The sequence below is a fragment of the Hemibagrus wyckioides genome, linkage group LG11, assembly GCF_019097595.1.
Source record: "Hemibagrus wyckioides isolate EC202008001 linkage group LG11, SWU_Hwy_1.0, whole genome shotgun sequence".
NCBI classification, from domain to species: domain Eukaryota; kingdom Metazoa; phylum Chordata; class Actinopteri; order Siluriformes; family Bagridae; genus Hemibagrus; species Hemibagrus wyckioides.
The window spans coordinates 11,023,200-11,045,466 of NC_080720.1; the positions used below are offsets into that span (position 1 = coordinate 11,023,200).

At 40.7% G+C, this 22,267-nt stretch overlaps 2 protein-coding genes across 6 annotated transcripts in view; both read right to left on the reverse strand.

Annotated features, from left to right (window-relative positions):
• Positions 1-473: 473 nt before the first annotated feature.
• On the reverse strand, positions 474-2,662 carry si:ch73-389b16.1 (coiled-coil domain-containing protein 18). The gene is made up of 3 exons (XM_058402219.1): positions 1,956-2,662; positions 1,473-1,686; positions 474-606 (listed from the first exon to the last, which is right to left on the reverse strand). The coding sequence occupies exons 1-3, from the start codon at positions 2,134-2,136 to the stop codon at positions 513-515; spliced, it is 489 nt and encodes a 162-aa protein (XP_058258202.1). The 5' UTR covers positions 2,137-2,662; the 3' UTR covers positions 474-512.
• A 3,831-nt stretch (positions 2,663-6,493) lies between these two features.
• btbd8 (BTB domain containing 8) overlaps positions 6,494-22,267 on the reverse strand; it is a 32,242-nt gene continuing 16,468 nt past the window's right edge. For all 5 annotated transcript variants that reach the window (XM_058402560.1, XM_058402561.1, XM_058402562.1 and 2 more), the window contains 11 exons: positions 21,826-21,914; positions 20,488-20,590; positions 19,834-20,016; positions 19,376-19,552; positions 18,189-18,318; positions 16,744-16,817; positions 13,735-14,284; positions 12,511-12,598; positions 11,823-11,947; positions 9,523-11,361; positions 6,494-7,423 (listed from right to left, as the gene is read on the reverse strand). In XM_058402560.1, the coding sequence (XP_058258543.1) occupies positions 6,882-7,423; positions 9,523-11,361; positions 11,823-11,947; positions 12,511-12,598; positions 13,735-14,284; positions 16,744-16,817; positions 18,189-18,318; positions 19,376-19,552; positions 19,834-20,016; positions 20,488-20,590; positions 21,826-21,914 (3,900 nt within the window). In that variant the 3' untranslated portion in view covers positions 6,494-6,881. The remainder of the gene's footprint in view (positions 7,424-9,522; positions 11,362-11,822; positions 11,948-12,510; positions 12,599-13,734; positions 14,285-16,743; positions 16,818-18,188; positions 18,319-19,375; positions 19,553-19,833; positions 20,017-20,487; positions 20,591-21,825; positions 21,915-22,267) is intronic.

Consider the following 22,267-nt stretch of genomic DNA (forward strand, 5'->3'; position numbering starts at 1 on the left):
AGAAGTGGGTCATTTTCAGTTCATTAATTATATTAATTATTTATTTAGAATCATATTCATTTATTTTGCTAATGTTTTTTCTTTCTTTTTTGCATAAGAAGTGGCATATATGTGTTCATCAAAACCTTGTGCTGTTTGCTGAAAGTTCTCATCTGTTTCTTAAATCTTGTTCAACTTCTTTTCTCATATGGTCCAACTTTCCTTATGCATGAAATAAAACTTTATACATTACAGAGTAAGAAGCAAAACTCTTTAGTTGAACCCATGTGAGGCCATAATTCAGAAAAGTAAATATGTATATCGGTTATAGAAATTCAAATATTGTAAATTATCAGTGATTATGATGAACATTTTAAATCATCATCATTATCTATAATATTTGGGAGAAGGATCAATATTTTGGGTAAATTAAAAATTCAATATAGAGAATTTTCACAATTTTATTTAGGAAGGAAAAAAAAGGTTTGACTTTAATACATGTTTTAAACCCCAGTGAAATATAAATTAATTTATTAATTCATCTTCAGTATCAAATTTATTCTGGTCATGTTGCTGTTGATCCAGATCCCTGGTACACCAGGAATGAGGCAAAACACCCATCCCATCCTGGAGGGGACACCAGTCCATCACAGGGCACCATGCACACACACACACACACACACCTATTCACACCTAGGGGCAATGTAATGTAGCCAAGCGATGCTTTTGAGAGTTTACACCCACACATGGAGTAAAGAACATGCAAACCTCTGTATGGACAGTAATCTGAGCTCAGACTCAAACCAGGAGACTCTGGAGCTGTGAAATGGAAACACTATTTGCATACAATATTATAATAATAATGTAAACTGAGCAAAATATCAGCCATTTGTACAATATAAAATATTGACGCTAACCTAGTGGCATAAAATATTTTACAATTCTAAGAGATTTGAAGGAAGAAGTGGGTCATTTTCAGTTCATTAATTATATTAATTATTTATTTAGAATCATATTCATTTATTTTGAGCTGCATGAAATTGGCATTGCATTGGAGTCATTTCAACTGGTCCTTAAATATCATATAAGTTAACGAGAATACAAAAAAATAAAACCCCCACAAATAGTTCTCCAATACTGTCGAAAGGAAACACACTGCTATTGGTGAATTTATTGTGTCAGTATAACTAGTCATCACGAAACAATATGCTCTAAAAAAAAAAAAAAAAACGATTGCACATTGAAAATCCTAACTCTCTTCGAATGCAAGACAGCAAAGGAAGCGTCTTTTCCAGCACACAGTTGCTTAGTGACATCAATCATTTACACACTTGTACATTTTAACCCACACGATGGATAAAATATTACAAAACATAACTCTACACACAAACCAGCAAAGTATTAACCCTCTTGCCGACTGGGAGATCATTGTCTTCTAAAATGACAGAACAGTCAGATCAGCAGGAGGGAAGGCTTGTTGCTCAGGGCCTCACCTGAGCTCGGCATTCAGTTTCTCCATGGCAGCTTGGCGCTCTTCTGCTTTCTGTTGTGAGCGTCGCAGGACGTCTCTGAGCGCCTGCAGGTGGTCCAGCGTGTCCACCAGCTCACCACGCACTGTCTTCATTTGACTTTCTAACAGCTGTGTTCGGTGCAGAGAGTTACGCCGCTCTCGCTTACTGCGCTGCACCTTCTCCTCCAGCTCAGACACTGAGAAGGAAAAGACAGAGAAACGAGAGTCTGGATAGAACTTGCATCACTATTGGCTCCTTTATAAGCTATACTCTCAGCTTTACTTACTGTGTGAAATACACTTAATGTAATGTAATGCATTGAATCTGTGTGACAAGCTTCAGAATGGTGCAAATATTAATGCACAGAGGCAAAATATACGTTCATCAGATGTTAATAAATGTTTAGCATATATTAAGCAAGCAAAATGTACATTAAACAAACACAAAGAGAGCTGTGATACAGACCCATGTTGTCCTCAAAAGGGTTTCTTTCTGCGCCAGTCTCAGTCTTTTTGTCCATCATGCTTTTGGTCTCCTTGAGCATCTTCTCCATCTGAGCCAGCTGTGAGGCTTTGCCTCCGCTCACCCTGCGTATCTTCAGTAACTCCCGTTCCTTCTCACTCAGCTCACTACGAAGCTTATTCATGTCCTCCTGAAGCTGGCTGGACGGCCAACACCCGCACACACACACTCCAAGACTCAGTCGGAGTTGGACTCAGAGAGGATGCCGGTGAATATATAATTGGAATAAATAAACAGTGGATAAACTCCAAGCAGAAACCGTTACTGTTCAAGCTGAAAAGCAAAACAACTGGCTCTATACTGTTTTATCACTGAGCATCGGTATATAGTTAAGTATATGAAGGATTTAATTACTTAGCTACACCAGTACTGTTAAGTAAGTCCCTTCAAATATATAATGTCTTCTCTGACACTGTTGCTGTCTTTTTGAACCGTCCTCTGTGATGGAAAATGCCTTCTCCTTAAATACCTCGAATTTAAGACAGAACAAACACTGACAAACAAACTGTGATCTAATGGTCATGGGATCTGCCTCATTCTAGGCCTCTGGCTAACTGACCTCATTAGCCCTTAGAATGATCAGAGACACAGAACACACTCATCTGACAGAGGCGTTTACTATTCATACAGTTCTGTTTCTATGCAAGACACAACAAATGTCAACGCCAATACTCTAGTCACATTTAAGAATAAAATGTCCAACTGATTAAATAAGAAGATATACAAACTTACCTGTATAATGTCCCATTATTGTTCCTGGGTTTTTTATACAGTGGGGTCCAAAAGTCTGAGACCACTAATGAAAATGATTCTGTGTGCACAATTTAGCATGGTTTTCTTTAGAAATTATACACTGCTCAAAAAAAATTAGAGAAACACTTTGAAAACACATCAGATCTCAATGGGGAAAAATATCATGCTGGATACTTATACTGCTATGGACTGGGTAATGTGTTAGGAACAAAAGGATGCCACACTGTTTGATGGAAATGAAAATGATCAACCAGGGCTGAATTCAAAGACACTCCGAAAATCAAAGTGAAAAAATGATGCAGCAGGCTAGTCCATTTTGCTGAAATTTCACTGCTAATCAGTAGTTTGTATGGCCCCCATGTGCTTGTATGCATGCCTGGCAACGTCAGGGCATCCTTCTAATGAGATGACGGAATTTCCCCCAGATCTGGACAGTCTGAGGTGCAACCTGGAGGTGTTGGATGTACAGAAACATAATGTGTTTATGGGAATATTTGACCATTTCTCTAGAATCTCCTCAAACATTTGTGAGGTCAGGCACTGATGTTGGACGAGAAGGCCTGGCTCGCAGTCTCCACTCTAATTTATCCCAATGATGTTCTATCAGGTTGAGGTCAGGACTCTGTGCAGGCCAGTCAAGTTCCTCCACACCAAACTCTCTCATCCCTATCTTTATGGCCCTTGCTTTGTGCACTGGTGTGCAGTCATGTTGGAACAGGAAGGGGTCATCCCCAAACTGTTCCCACAAAGATGGGAGCATGAAATTGTCCAAAATGTCTTGGTATGCTGAAGCATTAAGAGTTCCTTTCACTGGAGCTAAGGGGTCAAGCCAAAGCCCTGAAAAACAACACCTGAATTCAATGATTTGAAGGGTTTTCCCAAAACTTTTGTCCATATCGTGTAACTCCTCTTTCTCAAGCTGTTGCTCCAGCCATCTTATTTGCTCAGTAGAAGAATATGGCTTATATTTAGCTGAGGGAAAAACCAAATGGCAAGAAACAAGATGTTTCTTCAAAGAAGTCCAAAGGTTGCCTCTAGTATAACATGACTACTTTTTTAAAAAAAAGTACATTGGTTTGTCACATGAAGCACCAAAAAGAGGCTTCTTTTAACTTGCTGAAACCTCTAAGCCCCGAACGAGTGCTTCACTTAACAATAAGGTTTTTATAAAGTTTAAATAGAGATATATTGAATAATAAGAACTGGGCTGCTTGGGAATCGTATCTTTAGGGTATGTCAGAAGCACACTTTGCTGATTCAATAGAGACTTTGTGTATCTGTCTGAACATTTTACAGCATGTTCTGTGACTTTTTTTTTTGCCTCATATTAATGTTTAGCTGTATACTATTGTAACCTTAGTGCTACCATAATACTAAAAATAGCCATGCTAGGATTATTGTAGTGTAAGAGATCAGACAAGCAAAAGTTACTATGAAAGCAAATGACAAACACTCATTATTAAACCTTGTGTGCCACTGAACTTTGCTAAGACAGGCAGCTGTTTTCCAGGTTTGACAGGAGGGTTGTGCCTGAAATTGTGCCTTTTTGTACAAACATCAACTGGCATTCTGGGTATTCTGTAACTTTTGAGTATCATTAAACCTATTGTGTTATATTATGGGATTTGGTGATCACTGAATATTGGGTTTTCAGCTCAGGAAACAGTACAACACTGAACTCCAACAAAAACTCAACTATTTAGAGGCATTATAAACATTAATGAACATAAACATCCTGCTACAACAATATTGAATATGTTAAATGAACGTGTGAAATAAAGATGATTTGATGTTTAGGGTTGAATACTGAGCATGAAGTACTGTCTGTGTGGAAGTGTGAGTGTTCTTACAAATCTGTATGAGCCTCCATAAAAGATGCCAGTAGATATACACTATATTGCCAAACGTTTGGGACACCCCTCCAAATCATTCAATTCAGATGTTCCAATAGAGAATTTCTCTAATTAGTCTAATACTATAGCCTTCCATATGGCACATCACATTTACACATCACAAATACACTATATTGCCAAAGGTTTTGGGACACCCCTGGAAATCACTAAATTCGGGTGTTCTTTTTCAGGGGTTGTGCTTCGACTCTTAGTTCCAGTGAAAGGAACTCTTAATGCTTCAGCATACCAAGACATTTTGGACAATTTCATGCTCCCAACTTTGTGGGAACAGTTTGGGGATGACCCCTTCCTGTTCCAACATGAATGCACACCAGTGCACAAAGCAAGGGCCATAAAGACATGGATGAGCGAGTTTGGTGTGGAGGAACATGACTGGCCTGCACAGAGTCCTGACCTCAAACTGATATAACACATTTGAGATGGGTTAGAGTGGAGACTGCAAGCCACGACTTCTCGTCCAACATCAGTGCCTGACCTCACAAACGCACTTTTAGAGGAACGGTCAAAAATTCCCACAAACACACTCCAAAACCTTGTGGAAAGCCTTCCCGGAAGAGTTAAAGCTGTTATAGGTGCAAAGGGCGGGGCAACTCCATATTAAACTCTACAGATTAAGAATGGGATGTCATTAAAGTTCATGTGCATGTAAAGGCAGACGTCCCAAAACTTATGGCAATATAAGTGTACGTTTCTCTAAATTTCCTCTAGGTGTGAATGAGCGTGTTACATCCATCTGGAACATTCCACAGACTCACCAACAGAGGGCAGCCTCCCCCAAATTATAAGCACACTTCAACTCATTTCCTGTTCCCACAATATTAAAAGCGCCTGGACCCTCATGCACCTCGTAAAGCCTTGCGTTGCTTATTGCTTTGTCTTTGTGTGGTGACTGCACATTGAACATTTCTGAGGCAATGAAGCATTCCTCCAAACGTATCTGGAGGGTCATTACTCAAATTTTGTCCAACGCTGTGCACATTAGCGGCATCTGGTGGCCAAGAGGATGAAGTGCAGCTCCTAATAGGCGCTGTCGAAGGGATTCTGGGTTTCAGATAAAAACCTCAGTGTAATGCTGTGATTTTATAATTATAATTATAATAAAAAATAATAATGTCAACTGGTGGAATAATGCTATGCATTATATAATAATGATAAAACAATCTACTTACAGAACAAAGAAATCAAGGCCAAGCTCTTTCCAGGAGTAGCTTTTACCGGCATTGTCTGAATGTCAGAGAGGTTGCAGATGACAATCTTCCATCCAGACACAGGGACAAGAGCTGGTATGACGTTTTCCTGATGTCTGCAGGTTGTGGAGGGTGATTTTCTGTGTACTGTATGCTGCTCTCATATAAACACTGAATGAATAAAATGCTATTACATTATATTTATATACACTTATTCGCTAAATTTTATCTTGAGGGAAAATCAAGGGTTTCCAGGTAAATATGTACAGATGCATGACAATTTAAAGGAGAAGTTATCAGCCTGTGTCTCAGTAAGGTGTTGCACCATGATGAGCTGCCAGGACAGATTCATTGTGCCTTGGCATTGATTCTAAAATTCTGTCAAACTGTACTGGAGACAGGGAGCACAAAACAGTGCTGTTATTTAGATAGTAGTGGAGGTGAGTTTGATGTGTGTAAAGGATGTTTAGACATGTCACAGAGAATGTAGGGAGAATGAAGGACGGAAACAGATTCACTCATCTAAGGATTTTCTTTTGTCACTCCTGTATACAGTACATTCAGTAATTAAACATTACTAATTGTCAAATTTTGGTCCAAGGTTATGACAATAAACCAGGCAACAAAATATAACCACACATTTTATTAACATAGAACAATGGATGTAAAGCACCATACTTACTACATATACTAAATCCTTTTTCAAAGCCATTGTCTAACAATCGTTTAACTGAAAGTGCAACAGGTATACATTTTTTCGTTTTCAACAAAGATCAAAGCGACACCAAGTGAAACAGTAGAACATACAAAAAAATGTCCACATGCAAATCAACATCAAGTCCACTCCTTGTTAAGTACCTTTAGAAGACATAGTTTTAAGCAAAATAAGTTAATATGCAGCCGAAAAAGGTTACCTGCCGTCCCTTAGAAAGAAGTAGAAACATCCAAGTGTCAGCATAGAGGGAAGAAAATGCAGTACTCCAAAATGGCCTACAACAAAAGTACGTTCATCCTCATCAGTGGTGCGTTTCTAGCTCCACGATGGTCCACTCTCCCTGTGGAGAGGCAGCATCCTCCGGAGAGAAGCTAGTCACAGTGATGCTGGTGGTCGAGTCCTCCATTGGAGAGATGAGCTCAGCCCAGCGCTTGAAACTTTGAATATCTTTCTCATGATGAATAAAGGCCTGCTCGTTCACACAGTCCCGAGACAGGGACAGCGTCTGCTTGATCAAATACTGAGCCAAGTTCAGGTCTTCAGGGACTGGGTTGATCACGCCCAGACTGGACTCCTGCTCAGATAGGAGCTGCCGCAGCAAGCTCCAGTCTCGTTCCGCAAACTTAGTGTTCTGATCCTCCTCTCCGTTGTCCGCCTTTTTCTCTTCCATCCCCTCTTTGTCCTTACGAGTCTCGTCCTGAGGTTCTTTCTTGGTCCTGTTCGTGTCCAAGCTTTGCTCGAATGCCTCTCCCACGTCCATCTCGTAAATGGGGGACAGGACTTTAGATGGGCGCCGGTCATGTGTACAGCTTTGATCCAATCTCTCACAACCCTCAATGTCCCCTAAAAACAATTCACAATACTGCACAATGACCAACTGTTTAATCCATACACTTGGAGTTCAGCACAGACTTTTTCACGTCTCATGTTCTCGAGTTTCAAACATGAGGTTTGACCCCTTAGTGCAATATGTATATAACGAATATTTGTACATTTAAGAGAAGTTTTTACTTCCTTATTCCCCACTGTCATTTAGTCAAGACTTAATGATTGAAATATTAGTTTGGCCAAGAATTCAGTGGGCACAATTTCCCCCATACCCTGAACATAGATAATCAGCAAGAACATGTTTGGTGTACAAGTTTCTTTTCTAAGAAGCAAAGGAGGAAAAAAAAAGATTTTATAGAAGCTTGAATCACTAGTAGATGTCTGAATTATTTCTAACATATAATTCTGCCTGAAAGGAAGCTCTGAGAATGACAGATTGCTGCTACTGTTTATAGCTCTTGAAATACTTTGGTAATTTATATATAAATAATAATAATAATAATAATAATAATAATAATAAGCATCAAACATGTCCTGGCTGATGGACTGCATTTAGGTTAAGGGGGAAACTGTCCGGTTTTTTGGCGAAACTGTCAATTTAAATGACAAGTGGTTTACAATGAACCAGATATGGAGCATGTCAGAACTTTACGTGATGAAGATTGACAGCTGCCATAGAGGTGATGCACTGAGAGAAATCTACATCAAATGTGTCTCTTTTATCCACATCTACTCCACCAACCAAAGAGCCATGCTTTTGCCAGCGCCTGTATGCATAACTCAGTGACATTCAGACACAGTAGAGGATAGTGATCTGGATGCATACATAACCGAGTAGTGCATTTTTTGTTTGTTTTTTTTAAATAGCCACATAAGCACACACACATACAGAGAAACAACCTTACACAAACTTGTAAACAAAAATTCTCAAAACACTAGATGTAACAGTTTTCCTCTTCGTCGAACTGACAGTTACTGCGAACTATGTGACATGCTGGCAAAAGACAGACTGTTTTCGGGTTTCTATGGTCAGAGGCTGCGATTATAATCTACCGTGACAAAAGAGAGACATACATAGCAAGAGCGTAACAGAACACACTATACAGAAAAATCTACAGAAGTCTACAGTACACTGAAAAAAGAAATCTACAACACAAAACAGATCTACACTCAGTAAAATGGTTTATCTACTAATTACCAACATCATGCTCTAGTGGAAATGAAATGGAGGGGGGAGAAAAATGAATAAAGGAAAAAAACAAAACACATACACAAAACAAAAACCGATGGGAATTCAGAAACGATGGAAAACAACAGTGTTAGCATGCACAAATTCCCAGCTGGACTGATTAATAGAGACACACAGAGTGTTACGGAGGATCAGGCTTGAGTATCCTCATGCTGATCTTAAGTTTAAAAACAATAAACAAAAATAAATTAAAAAGTCATGGATCACAGACTGGTAACTCTTTTTTCCCCCTTCACTGCCTTTAGGCTAACGTTGCTGCTTTGGCTAGTTATGATTATAGGAAGGAAGTTTGGTGGGCTGTGAGTGCATGTTAGATTTTGAAATTCAAGTCAGAGAGTGCTTCTTTTTTATTTCTAATGTACATGTTTCAGGTATCGAATAAAAAATGGCAAGGACTGCATTTGTTAAAAGCAAGACCCTGTGTCAAAGTGCATCGGTACAGCTACTTTAGCTCATACCTGATCTCATTCGGCGTATCGTGTCTTTTATACACACCTGCTTTTCAGCGTTTCTGTTTGTAAACTTATTAAGGACACAGTGCCTCAGTGTGCAGGTAGTTTAGCCATCAAGATGAGTGATGGATGATTACTGGAAGAGATCCTGATTGTTTGGTAAAAAAAAAAAAAAAAAGGAAATGAAAGGAAAAGAAAAAGGACTAGCGTACGCAGCACTCTTTTGGTTTGAAATTGTTAACATGGAAGATTGATTTTATAGAAGATTTAACTCCTATGGAAAAGGGCTGAAATGAACTCCTAAAATGGTGTATTAAAGGAGACGGTGTAGTGCTGGTAAACATTGGGACTGTGGGTGAATTAACAAGCTGGCGTCTTTGGAGGGGGGCTGTGGCGCTAATATTATACATTACCTGATGGGGACTGGGAAGGGTGTGCAGGTGAGCTCGTAGTCACCTGAGCCTCGGGTATGTCTAGCCATAATTCTGCTCTCTTGCTCTCTGCATGCTTAGACTGCGAGCTGCCATACTGCTCGGCCAGCTGCAGGTCCAGGTGACTGGGTCGTTCCTGAGGATGGACTTCGGTTAAGTCTGTATCTAGCTGAGAAGGGCCTGACTGATTAAGCACACATGTGTCCCGGACGGGAGATTCGTGGACCTCTGTACGGAACACCAGGGACTTAGGGTCTGGATTCTGAAGGCTGTCATTTGTTGTGCTGGCGGGTTTCTGGGAACAGGATTTGGCCTGGATGGGCACGTCACTCTCAAAAACCTCACCATTTCCAACCTCTTCTGATCCCAGCTCCTCGCACTCATCCACCGAGAGCAGAACTGAGCGGTGGAAAGTGGAAGAAGGCTGGTATTCATGCTCATTCTCTTGATCAGCTGCGTCTTCAAACGCCGGGTTGACGATGCCCTGGTACTGTGGCGAAGGCTCTGCATGAGGAGGTGCAATGCCACCAGGCAAAACTTCCACTTCAGACCTTTCCTCTTCAGAATCTTCTTCCTCATCCTCCTCTTCTTCTTCAGAAGAGAAGAGCTGGTGTTCTGGAACACTCTTCACATTTGTTAAGGTGTCGTCAATCTTGCACGGCTCCTCCTTTACAGGAACCTCTTCGTGTCTTATCCATGACTGTGGCCTCCGACGTCCTGCCTCTTCCTCGCTTGTAGTCTCTGCGTCACGGCCCCTTAGCCGCACCTCTACTCGCATCCCAGCCCCTCCTTCGTATATCTTAAGCTCCTCTGGAGTGCTGGTGTCACTGCTGCTGCGGCCTAAGAAGTCAGGGCATCGCATCGTCCCACATTTAGTTGCACCACGCTCATGTGAGCAGCAGTCATCATCCTGCGAGCCACCAGCGTCATAATCTTCCGAGCGTGGCTTGATGTCATCCGAGGATGTAGTGGCACTGGCTGTCTCCGATTCAGGACTGACTTGTGGGTGGATCCCACTCCACGAGTCCTCCAGCGGGGTGTCTGTGCTTCCCAGGCTGCATGGTGTGTCAGGGGGAAGGTCTGACTCTCTGGAGTGATTCTGGGAGGTGATTCCATGTGTAGCTCCAGTGTTGAAATGAGGAAGAATGGTTTGACCTGGAGGAACTTTACTTCCACCAACCTCACTGTTTACACTGTCTGTAGTCATGCGGCTTTGTGGTGCTTTCTGTTCTGTTGTGTGTTTCTTGTCAGAACTGCTGGCTTCACCAGGTGGACTGGTGTTTTTCTTATCAGTGGAGGCTACCTTAGCAGTTTGGGGTACAGAATCCTGAACTGTACATCTCTTCTCAGGTAGACTCGTGCCAACATTCAAATTTCTGCCAGCTGACACAGGGGCTTTGGGGCTCTGGTCTGGAGTCGACCTCACTTCCTGTCGTACTGCCTGAGCCTTCACTTCCTTTGTAGTAACATCTGTCTGCTGGGGGGCCACTGAGTGTTTTGGGTTAGATGCTGAATGCTTGTCTGCAGCAGATGGCTTTTTGGAGGCAGCAAGTGAGGAATGTTTGGATGGCGTCACAGATTTGGGAGAAGATTTTGCCGCTGATGTTTCTGGAACTTTCCTATTGGGTCCACTTTTAGTTGTAGCAGCTGGAGATGCTTTAGATGATGATACTGTGGGCTTGGCTGGTTTGGTGTTTGGTTTTGAATCTGTGCTTGGTTTTGTTGGTTTCTTTGCGGTTGAATGTTTAGAACCATCTTTTTCATCCTCTTTCCTGGGAGAGGAAGGCTTTCTGGTCACGACTGAACCAGGCCTTGGTGAAGCTGTTCACAAAAAAATATACATTTTTGAATTAATGTAATACAAAAATGAATATAATATCCTACGAATATAATATACTATAAAAAACATTCAAAGAAAAATATAAACTGGTGTTTGTTAGAGCAGGATTAGTGCAAATAGGGTGACTCAAAAATGAAGGATAAGGAAACACTCCCCATTTAGGCAGATGTCTAATATAATTTAAGTAATAATCCAAATGCATTATTAGAATTCATTGTATATTTACAAATTACAGCATTTGCCAGATACCCTTATCCAGGCCCACTTAAATCTCATTTTATACAACTGAACAGTTGAGGGTTAAGGGCTTTGCTCAAGGGCAGTAGCAGCTTGGTGGTCTTAGGATTTGACCTCACAAACTTCTGACCAGTTAACATGTTAACCACTGAGCTAGCACTCCCCACTCCACACAGTGTCCATCTGAAGCTAGGGTATATCTTACCGTTGTTCTCTAAAGAGCCTGAAGCAGCGCTCTTGCTCTTTGGCTCGGTACGAGCTGCAGCCCCCACACTGGTGCTTGTTTTGCTGCTCACTGTGCTCTTGGGTTTGTTTGCTTTATTAATGGGGCTGGGAAATAAGCAGAACAAGGCACTTAGTAAGGCATTTCTGTACAAGTGAAAAAAAATTCTAATTAAGTGTTTCACTACTACAAAGCAAATTCCATGTATATACACTATATGGACAACTGACCATCACAGCCACATGAGGTTCTTCCACAAACTGTTGCCAAAAAAAAACGCACAACATGTTCAGGAGGTCTTCGTCTACTGTAACATTAAAATTTCCCCTCAATGGAACTAAGAAGCTCAAACCTGTTCCAGCATGACAGTGTCCCTGTGCAGGCTATACTCTCCAAAATCATGTGTAAAGCCTGGAACATGAATTGAAATCTAGATCTCCATGTGGGTAGATCATAGGTGTGATGGTTAGATGTCCTCAAACGTTTGATCATATAGTGTATTTACCATGCTTTGGGAAGATAAGACACATTTTTGTATCCAAGTTCAAAATGTATAGTTAATTATTCAGAATAATTAACATCAAGCATATTTGAGTCAATGTAATTATTGCAGCACAAAACATTTTAGCTAATGCAATCTATAAAGCTGTGTTCTGATTTGCGAGCTCACCTATTAGTCTTGTCCTTCTCTGGTTTCTGGACAGGTTTGGTCAGAGGAGATCTTGTTGATGCCATGGCTTGGGGTTTTGGCCTGAGTGCTAGAAAGGTTTTGAAAAGAAAGCATAAATTATGCCTGATAATTATACTGATAAATATGCAGAAATAATTATTGTGATTACAGTTATGTAAACATGAGTTTGATGTGGTATTATAGTTGCAGTTAAGAATATATAAAGAAATTGTGAAGTACACTGCCAAATTGTCAGTTTCAGAGTCAGTGAGACAGATAGACAGAGATGTAGGACAGAGCTGAGAGAATGGGGGTGAGGTTACAGGACCCAGGACAGTCAACAGGGGTATGGGATAAGACCTAGGGCTTTAAAAATATGGACTTAAAAAGATTTTTCAGATCGGATTGAAACGCTGATCTGTAATAGATGATGTGCTTGTCCAGTAAATATAGAAGCATCATTAATTAAGTATATGAGCTATATTTATACAGTAGATGGTAGTAGATAGTTAGATGGTATTCATTAATATTATAACAATTAACAGACATGTTGAAATATCATTATCATGCCTGCAAGCTGATTGCTTTACATTTCTGTCCCTTCTGTTACCTCTTTTCATTCACTGTGTTTGCTTTGTTGCTCTGGAAGGAAGGGGCATGAGGAACACTCCACTGAAAAGCAGTGAACAACATGTGGACCAAAGGATGAATTTGTCACACTTCTGTGTGATTTGGCCTTCAGGCTTTGGGCTCAGGTTGAGCCATTGTTTGGACTTTAAAAAGTCTTAGAGCTTTACACAGACCCAGACACACACAGACTTGATATGCAGCGTGCACAGTGCTAAACTGGTAGGCAAGTACATTAACCTTATAGATACAACAGCAAAACCACACTTGGGGTAAGGGAAAATTATTTAAAAAAAAAAATTTTATATATATATATATATATATATATATATATATATATATATATATATAAAATGATCCATTAACTAGAACTATTGGTTTACTCGTTTTTGAACATATAATCAGTAATAGTGATTAACCTTTCATATTACTCAGACTAAAATCAGATATAAAATAGAAATAGCTTTATTTTGCTTCACTGGCTCTGGAACTTCTTTCTCGTGGCCAAGGCTTTACATGGCAGAGGTCTGATAGTGATAACACTCAAGGCTTGAATAGAGGAAAGTAGATCAGCTATGATGGTTATCATGGTCAAACCTTGGCCGCTGGTGTTCCGGGGACTGCTAACACTGCTCTCTGGTGAGACGCTGCCTGATGTAGAAGGTGTGGTTTGGGAACACTGAGCATTTCCAGGGCTGTCAGAGGTGGAGCCGTGAGTAGAGTCTTTCCCCGACACTGTGGTTTTGCTTGCTTTAGCTTTACTTGTTGCCCCAGTCACTGCAGTGGTGGCAGATTTTGGCCTGGCACGTGGTGCCACACTTTTTTCCTGGGGTGATTTGCCTGATGTGCCATTAGCAGTAGAGTTTTCTCTGCGTACCGTGGGGCCAACACTGCCGTTCAGCACAGCTTTAGTGGTGGAGGTTGGTTTCTTCTTAGCCGGACTGCTGGTTTTGGCCCGGCTTGAGTCAGCAGTGCCAGGTTTGGTTTTTGTGGCAGCTGTTGGGCCCAGACCATCGGACTTCATGGCACTCGTGGCTGCTACAGTGCTTTCAGTAGAGGGACGTAGGCCCCTGTGGGCCTTCAGAGGCCGAGAGGTCGGAGGACTCTCACACGGTGAGGATGAGCCTGATGGACATTTCCCAAGCTTCTGATGGAGAAAACAGGAGAAAGGAAGAAATTGAAATGTACTGAACTGTTTTTTTTTTTTTTTTTTAACAAAATTTTTCTTTGGATAAAATATAAATTCACTGCTTGAGAATATGAGACCTCACAAATTTGAGCTTAATATCCATTTTGATTAAATAATACAGGAACACTTGATATCACAAGTCACAAGAGTGTCACAAGAGTTGATTTCTCAGTTCAGATAGTGTAACAGTGATAATAACACTAATATATACACTAATATATTGTAATACATTATCCTTAAAATAGCAACCACTTACTCAAGGACTTGGATGGCAAACATAACATAAAACATAACACAAACAGATTTGGAAAACAATGATATGGTGATATTTTTTATTTAGCATTTTTGCCAGCTGTCTCTAGCTCTTTCTGAGAGTCAGATGTAAAAACTAAAGTTTTGCAATGTGGGAAATTCTAATTAAAAGCTTTCCAGTTTCTAGTAACACAACAAGCTGCATTTTTTTGCCTTATTAACTTCAAAAGAGAGGAAAAAGAGAAAGGCTGATGAGCGAGGATCTGCAAACTGAGGAACAAACCTATCTTGCAATATGCTGCACAACAATAAATGTAACTGTAAAGGAATAAATTGTTCCAACATCGAAAATAACAAAGGGTAATGATTGGAAAATGACTGAAAAAAACCCCCACAGTAAAACACTGCTTGCCATCATGTTTTATCCCATACATAACATTCTCTGGAGAATGAGATGCATCACTGAAATTTACTTCGTTAAGAGCTTCTGTTTGTCTTATAACTTTGTTTTTCACGGTACTAATTTATTCATTAATGTATTGTTATATGTTGTATGTACATATTTAAGAAAAGAACCCACAACTCAGTTTTTAGGCTAATGGTATCGTAAGTCTGTAACCTATTGAACCAGTGTTAATATATTCATTGATGGAGACTTTAAAGCACTTTTTTTACGTCGCTCTGGATAAAAGCGTCTGCCAAACGCCAGAAATGTAAATGTAAATTTCTGCTAGTGGGGCTATGGAACTTTCCCTTTCTATAACCTTCCCCTTTAATCGCTGCAGGAGTACACCTTTACAACATTAAATAAAACAAAACAACATTACACAACAGGACATATTATGATTATGCTAATGCAAAATGTAAATACAGAGATCACTTTACTGTATAAGCCACAGCACCAGCTACAGAAAGGTCCATTTATCACCAGTATTACAGTTTCATATACAAGACAATATAGAATCCAGAAACACAACTACACAGACGGTGAGAGGTGTAAATCGCACAAGACAGTTTCAGTAAAAGGAAAAGTAGGAATAAAGACAAATGGAAAAAGAATAAGAAATTCAATACGGATCAGGAAAAAACCGTCAGCCTTACAGCCTTGATCCAATGACTTCCTGTCAGCCACAACAAGGTTGCCATGGTAATGCCCTACGGAGATGCAGGGGCTTTTGCAAGGCGTCCATGCGTCAGAGGCAAAGCCAGTTTTCCTACAGAACACCTGACTAAGCTTAAAAACACTGCCTAGAACTCATTAAAACATACTCAGGCTCAATGAATCAGATTCAGTTCCTCATGGTCTCTGAAGAACTGTGTGTGTGTGTGTTGGGGGTTAGCAGATTCAAGAGAGAGCTCACGTGATAGTAATTCTGCACACAGCCTCTGTAGCTGTAACAATGAAGCCGCTTATTATTGGTATATTCATCTCGGTCATTTACTGAGAGCCTGAAGCAGGTGAAGATGGTCTGGCCTCTTTACCTGTACGCCTCAAAGTTAGGCGTGGCCTCTTAACATCTCAACCTTAGCATGGTGGGAGTGGCCTCTATACCTGTAGGCCTCATCAAAGGAAAAATGGTGTCCCAAATCATGTGCTTTGACAGTACTGCCTTCAATTCAGTAGCTACTGTTCAGCTGTTGATACAGTACATACTGATCAGTACATGTGGGTAGCATGAATACCATCCAGATACACTACATACGCCATGCTGGTACTGTCATGTGACCACAAAGTCGGTATGAAGTCAGATTAACAGCAAAGAATTGTCAGGTGTTGTTAAAGAAGTATAATTCAGACACAAGGAACAACAGTTAATACCTATAGCACTTAGGCTGTTCCTGGGCTTGTCCTGTTGCATGATTGCACAGTATCCATTGTTTCCATACTGAAGAATTGGTGGAAGTGGAAGCACCGTGTATTTCTCACCCACTGCTTTAAGAACCCTGGACATACTAATCCTCCGGTGTATTGCTTTTCACCTACTCAATAGCAGGGTATTTAGATGCAGCTGTGGTTTCTTTATCTGTAGTTCTCATTAAAAGAGGTGAGGCCTCACACTCCTAACACTTCTTCCACTCTTTGCACAATACTGAATCTCATTCATTTCAACCAGCTTTACACTTCACGTATATCAATATACAATCAAAATGTCACTGAAACATACATGGCTGATTACCTGAGAGCTGGTTAGGACAGGCTTTTTACTCAGTCTTCTGCAGTCTCCGGTATCAAGAGTAGCTTTATTTGGTGATGGAAGGGAAGAGAGAACAGAAAACATTCACAGTATAAATAAATGCACAGTTTTTAATCAGTCAGTTTGAACAGAACAACATTAATATATATTTTTTTAATACTGAACATACACCGTAAATGTATGCACAAAAAAAAAATACACCTTTGAGAGAAAAAGTGAAAATCAAATCTCTCAAACATCCCAAGTCAGACACCAGCCAACTGGAATTTTGTTAAAACAAGCCCGATAATTGCATTTTTCCAGATTTGAATGCATTTCGCTTATATGGACAGGGCATTTGCCTTTCATCCACATAGAAGTGGTGTGTAAAAGAAAAAGATGCAGTTCCCACACACACCCAAACACTATTACATTCCATTACTAATCCAATCCAGTGAGCAGATGTGTCAGTGCTCTTCAGCAACAGTTACATGTTAATGAGAGGGAATTTTCCAAATCTGAATCCCATCCTTTGAAGAGCGAAGACATGGTGAAGATGAATGAATCAAAATACAGAGAATCGACAGTAAAACATCTTTTCAAAAAAATAAAAATAAATCCCTGTTTGTGTGACTGTATGCTGAAATACATTTCCATGTGTCACACCATGAGCTACACAGTGTACCGGTACTTCATTTATAATTGAAAGCATATTCATGACAATTCTGATTTACAAACAAATGATCAGCCACATGTTTTTAAAAGAAAAAGAAAAAAGGCCTTTGTGAACATCTGCAGTTTGATTGAACATCTACAACTAAACAATTAATTGTAATATTAATGTGTATGCGAGTGAGTACCATCGCAATAATATTATCAGATTGTGGCATTTTTTTGGGATAGAGGTATATTTATATTACCCAACCCTTTTGATAAAGTCATAATTCACACCATATACGTTTTTAAATACGTTTTTAACACAAAGAGCATCATTTATTTCTGGAGGTCTGAAATCAGTAACAGAGCCAGTTTGAACCTCCTACATACGCCGGCCCTTTAAATCCGCTGAGCCCAGCGCATTCTAGCCTTAATGTTATACTCCATCAAGCTGCTACAGAGCTACATTAGCATGAGAATGAAAGCATTTCATACACACACACACACACACACATAATGACACTCCCACTGAACACTGAAGCTGGACAGAAATGATACGTGCTACCCATGGCTGATACAAAGACAGTGCTTTGTTTCTGCACTATATAGGCAAGTGTACACGTACACACACACAGACACACACACACACACACACACACTGCAGTCAGCGCCTAATCAAAGAAGCAAGTGCTAGATCACACTCTCCTCATATTCTTCAGTAAACACAGTCCTCCCATTTTGTGTGTGGGTGTGTATTCCTGTCTTTCTTTTCTCCTTACCTGCGAGTATCTGTTCCCGGTGTCTGGGATGCAGCGTTTCCCATCCTCTCGTGTGTCTCACTGCAAAGAATGACTGAAGCAGAAAGGTCCAGAGACGTGCACGCAGCAAACACACCTCGCGTCTGAAAGGCTGGAGCACAACCAGTGAGTGAGTGAAAAACGAGAGGGAGTGTGAGAGAAAGGAGTGAGGTGGGGAGGTGGGGAGGGAGGCTGGGGACGACAACAGCAGGGAAAGAGGAGCCAATGTGCAGCTGCTTGCAGAGCCGGGTCGCCTTGGCAACCCTCCCCACACCCTCCCAGAATTCCCCTTGAGCCGCATCAATGATGTCAGCAGCCGTTGCTGCCTGTGGCTCTACCTTCACTGACTCCCAAAAATTTTTTTGGAAAGCCTCTCCAGTTCCCTTGCTCTTTTATTGATGATTTCTGTTTTCCAGTCTTTTTGGACTGAGGGCCAGAGCACTACTGACCAATCATCATCTCCCCAGACATACAGATTAAAGAAGAACAAAGAGAGAGATGTACACAAAAAATATTTTGCTGGACAACATTCATTTCTTTTATGTGAATGTAGAAAAATTCCACATTCAGTTTCTAGCCCAGTTTACAAAGACATTTTCCAAAATGTCCTTCTCCTTCTTTGCAAATTTTACATCTATTACTGAAGTAGATGCATTCATCTTTCTGTAGATACAGAAAGAGAGACAGTGGGTGTGGTTGTTTCATCCGCTCAGTTCTATTTGTAGTGTCACTTTAACATAATGCGTTCTAAGTCACGGACATTAAATGCACAGCTTAAATCTCAGGATCAAATGAGGCTCTTGTTCTCCTGGCACATGTCATCACAGAGACACACACACACACACACACACACACACACACACACACACCCCTTTAACTGGCAGTCCAAGATCCAGAAACTTAGTGCTATAAAAAGTGTTGTCCTCTGATATATTGAGTGGATTGGCGTGAATTAATTAAGTAATTTGTACTCCAATAACACCTAATTAATATTCATTCAGTGTCACACAAATCCTAGCACATGCTTAGTAATAGTGAAAATGTGTAAACTATTGGATTGCAAAGCAGACAGAACAAAGTGGCTTAAGAGGGATTTGAATGAGATTAGCTTTGATCAGACTGGAATGCTATTTTCAAGCTTTGTTTTGATTGGCCGTTTCATTGTTTACCTCCATGTTCTCTTGCATCTGATTGGCTGATTCTGCTGTCAGCATGTCCGTTTCGGAGTGTCCGCTCAGTTGGTCCACCGCGCTGAAGAGTTCACAGCAGTTCTCCACAGTCACGCCTTCCCACACAGCTACACACACCTTCTTCAGCAGTGTGGGATCATGTGTAAACTCCTCCCTCTGAGACAATCAATTTATGTCACAGTTACAAACACATCTATATACATTGTAAAAGTTGCTATATGAGATCGAAGGGGTGTGTTGCAGCTTTTTAATTTGTGAGACCAGTTCAGAGAACAGAAAACACACCTGATCAGCACACGGAAGGAAGCAGTGGTGTGTGTGTGTGTGGGACAATGGGATAGGTTTATACATGCGTGTGTGTTCCTACCTTACAGATGCTATGGAAGGCTGGGTTGTGTATGAGTCGTTGTGGGTGTATGTATGTGCGTTGTTCCTACCCTGCGGAGGCTGTGGAAGGCCGTGGTGTGTATTATTCGGGGTAGATGTGCGACAATGGTGTGTAAACAATGCTCCTGCAACTCGGTGGCCAAAGACACAACCTGCTTCGCCCATTTCACCTCAGGCAAAGAGCCAATCAGCTGCTCAGTACCACACAGCACTGACACTGAAGTCTGCACTGTCTGGAAAACACACATACACACTTTTTTTTTTATTTTTTAACACCCAACAAAGGCACATCCCCCCCCCCATTTCATTCAAACACACCAAGTATCTCCTCCTCTATAATGGAAACAGTGCACACACTCATCCATATTTCAGTTAATAAATCAGCAGTGTAATGGATAGCATGTTAAAGAGGCTCCATGTTAAGCAGTGACCATTTCCTAATGTAATCTAATCTACAGTAGTGTTTGTATGTGTGTGTGTGTGTGTGCCTGTGTGTAATAACGGGAAAGCAGCCAGTTCATGACTGTAGAGGTCATGGGCCGGCTGTTTGTTGATGCAGAGACTAACTCGATTAAAAACCCTAATTACTCCACAGTCATTCACTTAAGCAGCTGTGGATCAGGCTGTTGAATTTCTTCTTACCCTACGGGCAGACAGAATGACAACGGGTATGGAGATCCTTTGGTAATGTGTATGTGTCTCACCATGTTTTTATTGACAGTGTTAAAGCAGTCTCTCTGTAGCTCAGGAGGAAGCATAGAAAAGCTCCTCTCCGACCAGCACTTTACAAAATGCTCAGCTACCCATCTGAGGAAGAAAGCCACAAAAAAAAAAAAAGATGTAAAAACTGTATTAGAGAATACTTTTAGAGAACAGATAAAACTGAACAGAAGAGCTTAGAGGAGCATTAAGGCTAACAAGTACATTTTCGCCCGTGAGTAGCAGGAATAACCTGAACAGCTCGCAGAACAGATAAAAACAAATCTGAAAACCCCCCAAGGAGGTCTGAGAACAGACTGTTTAATCCAAGCACTTCTGAAACTAGTTACAAGCTAACCAGAACAGCTGAGAAAACCACTGGGTGCTAAGTGGAACAGCCTGACAACAGCTGCAAGCTAAAGGTTTCCAGCTCGGCGTATGCTGTGCTGCCACTTTTCACCAGCTTTTTACCCCACACTCCTCGGGGTGAGAAAGGCGCGATAGAACAAAAATGTCCTTTTCCTCTTATTATTAAAGCTAAACAACTCTGAGGCCTATTAATATCAGTGAAAAAAAGTGTTCGCAACATTGCAGCTCTTTATGGCTGACTCATCTCCCACTCCTACTTACAGCACAGGCAGCATGAAAACATCAGGGACACACACACACACGCGCCTTTTCCTCACACCTAAGGCTTTGGAAAAATCCTGGTTTAGAGAAAAGAACAGAGCTACAGAGCCACATAATTTACATCAACATGACATAAATGTGCTCCAAACGTTAGTGCTCCAAATCTGAAGAAAAAAAAAACATACACCAATCACGTCCTGGTAGAAATCTTTAAATTATACCCCTTCCACTTTATAAGATTTTGACATGGTCAGTGTTGATACAAATCCATACAAGATTCTAGCAAGGTCAGGAAGATTTTGTCTGTCGCATTTAAATGGATTCGCATCAAAACATTCAGGACAAACAGCTGGGATAACTCACAATATCGACCTACTTTTGGTTTGCTGCATGATCTCAAAACACTGTGTGTGCTCCACAGTACAGTACTGAACATCTAATGCACTAGCGAGCTTTCACTGCCTGCACAGAATACGCCCTTCATTTAATTATCCTCTTGAGATAAAATATGGAAAATACCGAGGCTGCTCGTCATGCATGTTAAAGTATTGTAATGTTGCAATTTCACATTCTTGCATTACAGAAAAGTGAGAGCCTTTTAACATGTTATTGTATACCGTCGAATCTCAGAGGCTCTAGATTTATGCTCAATTTAAGCTCAGCGTGTTCATTGGCTGATCATTTTTTTTGGGTTGTTCTTTACACATATTCACCTGACACATGAGCTGTAGAGATTGTGGAGGCCAATGGAATGGCTGATGGCAAGGCACTCGAGTATGCTCCTCTGCACTCCTTCAACAGGCTGAAATAATAAGAACAAAATAAGCATTTTTGGGGAAAATTCTTTTCATTTCATTTCAGTTTTAAACCCCAATCATTAACTTAGTTACCTCCCTAGTCACATGATCCCTACCAATCTGGTTGAAGCCTTTTAAGACACTGTACCAAGCTAAGATTACTAAATCTCATGACTAGAGAAGGAGAATAGAAGATGGAGGGCACAGATGAAAAGTCAGGACAAATGCAAAAAACACTCACACGCTTTAGAGACATCTATACACTCACCACCCACTTTAATAGGAACACCTGCTCATTTATGCAGTTCTCCAATGCGGCACAATGCATCAAATCAAAATAGGGTAAGAGCTTCAGTTA

Coding starts and splice junctions, on each gene's coding strand:
- si:ch73-389b16.1 (XM_058402219.1), bottom strand. CDS start 2,136: ATGAATAAGCTTCGTAGTGAGCTGAGTGAGAAGGAACGGGAGTTACTG. Junction 1,687..1,955: donor CCCTTTTGAGGACAACATGG/GTCTGTATCACA, acceptor TTTCCTTCTCAG/TGTCTGAGCTGGAGGAGAAG. Junction 607..1,472: donor AAACTGAATGCCGAGCTCAG/GTGAGGCCCTGA, acceptor TGTCCCCTCCAG/GATGGGATGGGTGTTTTGCC.